The sequence below is a fragment of the Pinus tabuliformis genome, chromosome 3_2 (assembly GCF_031772625.1).
Source record: "Pinus tabuliformis cultivar Carrire ecotype Pingquan chromosome 3_2, CPIR1, whole genome shotgun sequence".
NCBI classification, from domain to species: domain Eukaryota; kingdom Viridiplantae; phylum Streptophyta; class Pinopsida; order Pinales; family Pinaceae; genus Pinus; species Pinus tabuliformis.
The window spans coordinates 697481016-697489429 of NC_142302.1; the positions used below are offsets into that span (position 1 = coordinate 697481016).

At 37.5% G+C, this 8414-nt stretch overlaps 1 protein-coding gene across 1 annotated transcript in view; it reads left to right on the top strand.

Annotated features, from left to right (window-relative positions):
- LOC149182535 (protein VERNALIZATION 1-like) overlaps positions 1-8027 on the top strand; it is a 224312-nt gene extending 216285 nt beyond the window's left edge. The window contains exons 6-8 of the mRNA XM_089418600.1: positions 7649-7690; positions 7790-7872; positions 7972-8027. Coding sequence (XP_089274726.1) covers positions 7649-7690; positions 7790-7872; positions 7972-8011 — 165 coding nt within the window. The 3' untranslated portion in view covers positions 8012-8027. The remainder of the gene's footprint in view (positions 1-7648; positions 7691-7789; positions 7873-7971) is intronic.
- The last annotated feature ends 387 nt before the right edge of the window (positions 8028-8414 follow it).

Consider the following 8414-nt stretch of genomic DNA (forward strand, 5'->3'; position numbering starts at 1 on the left):
ATCAAGGGATATTGTCGATCTATCAGCAACCTACAACACTATAGTGGTCCTACTGAAGCCTTCTTATAGGTTAAGATTTAACATGGCTTCCTTGGTCATGAAATTGATTGCAACCATAAGGTCAATCAAGGTTTTTGGGACTACAATTTTGTTAATGTGCACATACACTACTAGGCTAGCAACATCTTAGCACTTTGGGGAGATTACTATCCCCAACATTAGTTCGAACATCTGCCCAATAATATTGATAGTGGGGGTATATCTTTTTCGTCTCCTAGGACTCTTGAAACATTCTTCCTTGATAAGATTGTTGTAAATGGGGACATCTTTGATGGCCTAGAGAAGAACTATCTTAACACACAAGTTCTTTAACTCCCCTAGAACATTAGCCTCTTCTATGGTTTGTTGCTTAGTTTGGGCCAATCTTCTAGTATAGTGAGGTATATTAGATTGAGGGGTACTTTCCTCCTACTCTGGTTCAAGATCATCAGGTGGAGAAGGTGAGTGGGCATCTTGAAGTACCTTCCTAGGCCTAAGGTTGATCTCTTTGGATTTCCACAACATAAGCATGATAGGATGCTTCCCCACTGTAGACTTATATTGCCTACTTATTGTTCGGGTTCAATTGTGTTGGGAAATCATTTGAGGTTGTTTCAGTGGGTCATTGTGAGGTAGTTTTGGTTGAGGTGGAGGATGAGGCGTTAAAGAAGGATGTTGCGCTTCTTCAGTCCTATATCCTTGCGAATGGTTTCCCCATTAAGGAGGTCGAGGTTGATATGGATGGAAATATTAATTAACAGGTTGAGGAGGGTACCGAGGAGTATAGGACAAAGGGGGAGGGCATGGAATATGATGATTGAGCTTGAGGATACCAAATCTCAAAGGGTGCATTCTTATTTAGATTGAAAGAAGGATATTGTTCACCTTGTATGACTTGTTGGTATGGCCGAGGGTTTTTTAGCCTCCTTTAGTTGATGAAGTAAAGATCCTCTAAGTCATTGTTTGCCCCATTGGTATAACAGATTCAAGCTTAAAAGAGGGGAATTTATCTATTTCATTATTCTCCTCACAAATGGAGAGGAGCCCTATGGTGTTCATTGGACACTCATTTCTGGGTTACCTCTTTGTGCATCTGGGGAGAAAGATAGCTAGTTTTCTTTCTGCTTCCTCTTGCTTTCTCTTAATCAGCATATTATCCATATGTAAGGAAATAGTGTGCAACATATCACTCTTGAATTATTTTAGCATAATTCCTATCTCTTGCTTAATTTTCAAGGTGGTGGGAGAATATTTGACCAAGCCTTGACTAGACTTACCTCTCTTCCTTGCAGCCCTAGAATGATTTTTGAATACTATCTTGATGCCATGATAGATCAGGTGGTATATGTGTTGCCTAGACAACATATTGAACATCTCCATTACATCCTCCCTAATCCCATGGATGAGTACATGCTTGAGTGATTCACGGTCAAAAGGTATAGCTAGCCTTTCTATTGTTAAGTTAGAACCTTTGCTGCTAATATTCTAAGGACTCATTTTTCCCTAGGTCCATCCTAGAGATCTCTTTCTTTCTCTCCTTAGACCTACAATAATCTTTGTACTTTTCACTAAAGGCTTGCTCCATTTGTGCCTAGGAAGTGATGTTTCCTCTAGGTAGGCCCATGAACCAGCACAAGGCTACATCCTTGAGGGTGGAGGGGAAAAACTTCAACTTCTATTCATCAAAAATATAATCATAGGTCCTACATACTACAACAAATTTGAACATGAATGTGTTAGGGTTACTCAGAGGCTAGGCCATTGAAATGTGGAAGGAAGTAGGGCTTATATCCTTCGTCTTGGGCACCCATTAGTGTATACTTGGATAGAAAAGAGCTCATTCTACCTACTTTAATCCATTTTTTTGATAAGTGATATAGGTTGTTCCTTCCCTATGGGTCCTTCAAATATTTGTTGTCACTCACCTAAAGGATTCTCTAACTCCCATGTTGTTAGCAAGAACTTCATAGTCACCAAAGAACATGTTTTTGTTACTGGTTGAAGGGGTTGGGGTTTTGGTAGAAATTTCGCTACATTATCCCTACTCCTACGAGGAATGAAAAAAATTGTGCTTTTTGTGTTTTCCTCTTTTTATTTATTTATTTATTGTTTTTTTTTTCTCAAATCAATCAATATTGATGCAAAGCAATAGAAACATGAAAAAGAAAGGAAATTTCTAATTAGAAACAAAAATTACTTGGACACCACCCTATCAATGATGCCAAAAAGTGATGAGCACCCATATTGCAAAGGGAGTTTTGCAACTCCCAAGGCTACCAACTTTAGTTATCAACCTGGGTTTCATACAAACTTAAGCGACAACAATGATATATGCACAGTAGGTTATGTTCTGCTCATGTCACATTTTAGCAATGGATGAGATCGAGGAATTCAAAGACCACTCTATTAGTTGAATCAAGGAATCAAATTGCATCAAAAGAGAGTTCTATTCTACTTGTAGAACTGGAAATATTATTCTACTTGCAAAAGGAATGAAGATGCTACTTGTTCAAATCTAAATTCTAACCCTAGTTGTGGGAATGTAAAATTTATATTACTTGTAGAGATGGAAACATTAATGTACTTACAAAATATAAATTTTGATGCTACTTGCAAGAATGGAAACACTAATCTAATTGCAAAATGTAAAGGTTACATTGAAAAGGAAACCTAACCTATGGAATGGAAATAATAAGCCTTTGAAATTGAAACCTTAAAAGAAGTATTAGTCCAAGAGAAACAATCGTAGTATATATTGCATATATGAGCGAGCATGAATTCAATCCTTATTCATTGTGTTCAAAGAGATTAGCTTTAGTGGAAAAGTTCATTAGGGATTAGGAAAATCATCACCGTATCTTTAAATTTAGAAATCTAACCACTAACCCTAATTGCAAAAATGTGCTGTAGTGAAGAAAAGACAAATCATAAGTGGTATTTCATCTCCATTAATGATGGTTTTAGAGCGTAGTTGAAATTATTCAAGGCTAAGAAGAAAAAGTTAAGATTTTAGAACAAATCTGATCGAATTTACTCGGTGCTATAGGGTGCTACATGATTGCTACAGGATTGCCCTATTTTGCTACAAAATTGGGTTCTTGAGCATTTAGAGAGTCGAAATGGTGATATAAAGCTGGGAAAGGGTAGATGAAGGTATATTAAGGCTATATGAAGCCTTTTCCAAGCTTAGCACCTCTTAGAGGCCCATGTTGCACAAAAAAAAATGTACAGAGTGTCCTTCAATGACACAAAAATGTACATTCGGTGGCAGATTATTGAGAGCATTGTGACGTGAGGAGAGAGAGGTTAATGATAGTAAGAGGAATGTGGGGTGACTATGTAAACCCTACAAGAAGATAGTAGTATGTGCACACCAGGAAAATAATCCTTTTGCAACTTAAAAAGAATGCCAAACTAATAATGAAATTGCTGCAAAATGGAACTTAAACGAGAAAAGATGAGTTGAAATTTTTTTTCATCAAAAGGAAATCTACCTTATAGAATGCATATGAGCTACATACATGAAATCTTAAAGAAAATTGTGATTTAATCCCTAAGTATGTAAGAAACTCACTATGTAAAAGAGCGTTAGTTAAGGATAAAATAATTGCAAAGGAAAGTAACCATATGTTTTTGGCTTGCTAATGCATATTCCTCAACCACACTTCCCACAAGAAAGGTGGTAGATAGACTCACACTTACAACATTTGTAATCACACTTCTATCAAGATATTTTTCTATGAAAGGCAATGTACGGATAGAATACACAAATAGAGAATAGAGCCTCTCGGTTGGGCACTAACCTGAGGGGACTCAACCCTGTGAAAATAACTCAGATGGAAGATAACAGTAATATTTTCATTGATATAAAATAGAGTTAAAGTACATCATGTAAAGGAATAGAAATGACAATCTTAAGCACCTAGCTCTTAGTAGCTCCTATCTTCTCCAAATGTTCAAATCCTATTGAGTCCATAGACTAGCCTATATATACAAAAATAACTGAGGTGAAACTTTCTTGATAAGAGGACTTCTTCCCTCCAAAATCTCTAAAAAAGTGGATATAGATTCCTTAGATCCTGACAATTTATTGGGTGCATTGACTGCTAACAGATCTTTGAGCAGTAGGTGAGTTATTTGAGGGATTAAGGCGAGTTGTAGGTGAGTAAATGCAGGGGAAAAGTGTCCTACATCTCCACCAGTTGCCTCCAATGTAGCTCTGCATAGTAAATGCACTCAAAAGCAATATTTTACTTCACATAAATCACATTAGGCCATGAAGTATGAAAAACATCCTTTAGTCTCCATATTAAGCACATTATAGTGAGAAAGGTCTTAATAAATGTGAGAACAGAGGAAATTATAAGCTAGAGGATGGAAAAATCGACTTTATGATATACCTATTATTGGGGCCCATCTCCTTATCACTCAAAATCTCAAAAAGATGGAGACATGAAAGGTCCTTGGGTCTCATCAAACAACGCCTTCCTTGAACCTCTAATAATATTCCCTCACATATGCACAAGTAGGCTAAATGATTCATAGATCAATCATCCAATGAAGATTGTTCGGCAGTCTCTAAGTTGATCGATTCTTCCTTATATTTCTTCCCCATTTCCTAATTAAAGCAAGAATGTGAGGAAACAACAACTATTCACACCCAATGCAAGTGAGAAGAAACGAAATAAATGTTCTTTGGCTACTATTATGTTTTCATTTACTTCCATGTTCAGCTTAATTTTATTGTTAGCTCAACAAGGTTCGTTCTTATTTATGTCTCTTGTCATTGGTATCCCATGATAAGGGCAACAAATAGTTCGTCTCTATTTTTCATAGACTCTCCTATAATTTTGCAAATTCGTGACTCTCTACATTACATCCTCTAATGAGATTTCCAATATGGCAAACGAAAGACTAATTTTACAAAATTAATATAAATACTTTTGATTGAAATACAAAATTAATTTATACATATATAAATACATATACGTATATATAACATCTCCATACTAACACACAAGGAAACTGAATCAAGAACTATGTATTAATTACTAAAAATAATAACATATATAAAAGGCTATGTTAATGAATAATGGAACTAAACCTTACCATTTCACAATTTTCAAAAAATAAAAAGTACAAAACATTATAGAGTTGCCTTCCGAGAACCAATGTTTTAAGTCACTCATTATAATCATTATTACAACTTTATTGTAAATAATCGAGTTGGTAACGGCTCTGCGGCTGGAGGCTATCATCGAGTTGGTGACGGATCTGCGGCTGGAGGCTATCATCGAGTTGGTAACAGCTCTGCGGCTCGTCCAGGCTATCTGCGGCTCTGTGGCTGGACTCGTCCAGGCTATCTGCGGCTCTGCGGCTGGAGGCGGGTTATCTGCGGCTCTGCGGCTCGTCCAGGCTCTGTGAGAAAGAGTATCTGTGGCTCTGCGGCTGGACTCGGCTCGTCTGCAGCTCGTCTGCGACTAGTATATGCGGCTCTGCGGCTCGTCCAGGCTCTGCGGCTCATCTGCGTGTCTGCGGCTCGTATAGTTGACCGGTATAAGTTGGGGCATGGTTTATATACAACGTTTTTAATTCATTGGAGCAACGTTAATTGGTATACATTAGATATAGAGCGGATCTCGCTTTTCTAGGAGTGTATCGAAGGCCAGGGTAATTTTATTTTTGGCCGATCTGCGGCTCTTTATATACTCTACGGCTCGTCCAGATCTGCGGCTCTGCCGCTCTCTAGATCTGTGGCCCTTAACAGAATCGATTCGCCAAAACCTTCGAGATCTAGAACGTCTGTGGGTTAAGAACCTTCGTGTATGCCTCAATCCCTTTGGCAAACCCTAATTCCATAAAGGAACATTCTCTAGTTGGCTCCCAGCTTCGCGAAAATAGCTGCTGGCTCTCTGTCCGCCTTTGGGGGGCAAGCTCCTGCTCATATCGTCAGGGAAGCCCCAGCTCCCACTGTCGAGGTGGTTCAGGCTTCACTCGATGAGGCTTTGAAGTTCTCTGAAAGTGCCCTAATATGCCGATTCAATGGTTTTTGGCTGCGACTGACACCTCTCCACAGTTGGATCTTGGAGGTATGGAAGCCTCTAATTCCTGATGCAATTAATATCTACCCCTGTGCTAGGGGTTTCTTTATAGTAGATTTTGAAAACCGTGAAAGCAGAGAATGTATTCTAGATTCTGGCCCTTGGTTCTGGGATAAATCAGGCCTATTCATGAGGCCATGGAACCCATCTTTCGATCCCTCAACAACAGTCATAACCTCAGCACCAGTTTGCGTGAGATTGACAAATCTACCGTTGCATCTCTGGAATTTCTCTTTGCTAGAAGCCATTGGAAATGCAATTGGGAAATTTTACTGCAAGTGAGAAACAAAGGAATATCCCAGAACCACGTATGCACGCATCTGTGTAGAAATGGACTTCAGCGCCGGATTCCCAGCGGAAATACACCTAACAAGTAAAGACTATGTGTGGAACCAGAAACTCGATTATGAAAGTGTCCTCTTCAGATGTTGATCTTGCTTTGAGACAGGCCACCTAGCCAAAAATTGCCCAAAAGCCTCCCAGAAAAATTTTACTAGAAAAAATCACCACAGATCTACATGGTGGGAAGGAGCACAAAAAGAACACTACACTGTCATCCAAGAAGAATACTCAGAAAACTCTGAATTACAAGAAATTGGGCAAGATAGAAACAACTCTCAAGACAAGCAGGGGTAAAGCCCCTCCCAACAACAAAAATGTGAACTCAACAACCCCTCAAGCATTGACAATTATGAGGTTTCGAATAACGTGCAAAATAAATCTTCATTTAACAGTGAAGCAGATCTCCTAGACCAAACTTCTTCTCTGACTATCTCCAAAAGGACGAACACAATAGATCGCGAAGCTAAGACACCAATGTCCCAAGAACCAGAAGAGATGAGGGAGATGCAAGATAAAGGAAGTTGGAAAACCGTAGAGAAGAAAAAGAAAGCTACATCACCAATCTCGCCAAGAAGGACAAGGAGCCAGAGAATTAGAAATTAAGAAATTATAGGTCCGATAGACTAATTTGGTCTCAGTGGACGTTAACCACCATCATCATCATCAAATAAGAGATGGTATGAGTTATAAGACCTCTAAAATAATTTGATGTGTTAATATTCTATTACTATTCTTTTTATTTCTGTTTAATTTTAACAAATAAAATATCAATATTGAATTTGTAAATTTTCCCATACTATAAATAAAAAGAAAAGAAAACCTAAACTATATTTTTATATTATTTTAATTTTCCTATTAACAAGTACGAACTCAACCAATTTATTTATTTTTGTTTTTATATGACGGATAACGACGAGGGGTGTAAAGGTAGCCTATGCAAATACACCTATAAATGAAGATTGACAATCTGACATTGCTTTGCTGAGCGATTACGAAACACACTCTTTTGTTGCGATAGGTACGCTCTCCGGAAGATAAAAATAAATAAAAATAAAAATAAATAGATTTTATGGGAAGATAAAAATAAATAAAAATAAAAATAAATGGATTTTTTTGGAAGATAAAAATAAATGAATGATTATATACACACTCTTTTGTTGGGATAGGTACGCTCTCTGGAAGGGGAAAATACTGAACTTCTTACCAAGGTACTACTTTCCTCAATCTCTAAATTCTATTAACATCATATAATTTTAGGTGTAAGATCTCCATAAGATGATTTACAAAACGTCATGGTTGTGTAACAGTTGATTGCTACAGTCGATTCCTCCACTTCTGAACCAAAATTATTTGCTGATGCATCCCTACCAAAGTCTCACTCAGATATGGGGTACGCTTATCGCCGATTTTTATTCATTCTATCTTTCTCCTATTTTCGAAGTAATTTGAGAACTATATTAACAGACTTCCTTATTATAATATATGACAGCAGCGCAGATGGCGACAACTTCTCCAACGAGCTACAGTAATGCAGTACAACTACTTATTTCTGATCTATCCATTATTTATTGCTGTATTTCTGCTGTTCCACCGATTATAGCAAGTAATCCCCTGGAACTACTTTCCCGATCTCTTATTCCCGATCTATCCACTATTTATTGCTGCTGCTCCACCGATTTCAGTTAAAATAAATCGACAGTGACCGTGACATATATATTCATTGACATTTTGTAAGTCTTGTAGCACATCCAAACCTTTTAAAACATATATTAATCCATGCAAAGTTATATGGCATGACTGCAGAACCAAGTTTCCTTTTATACGTGAATATAATTAATTTATTTCTGATATCAAGCTTTTGCTTCTTGTGCTGTGGAAAATTATACTTATATCACATTTGTTGCTCTTAGGCCACCTCCAAACTTTTCAACA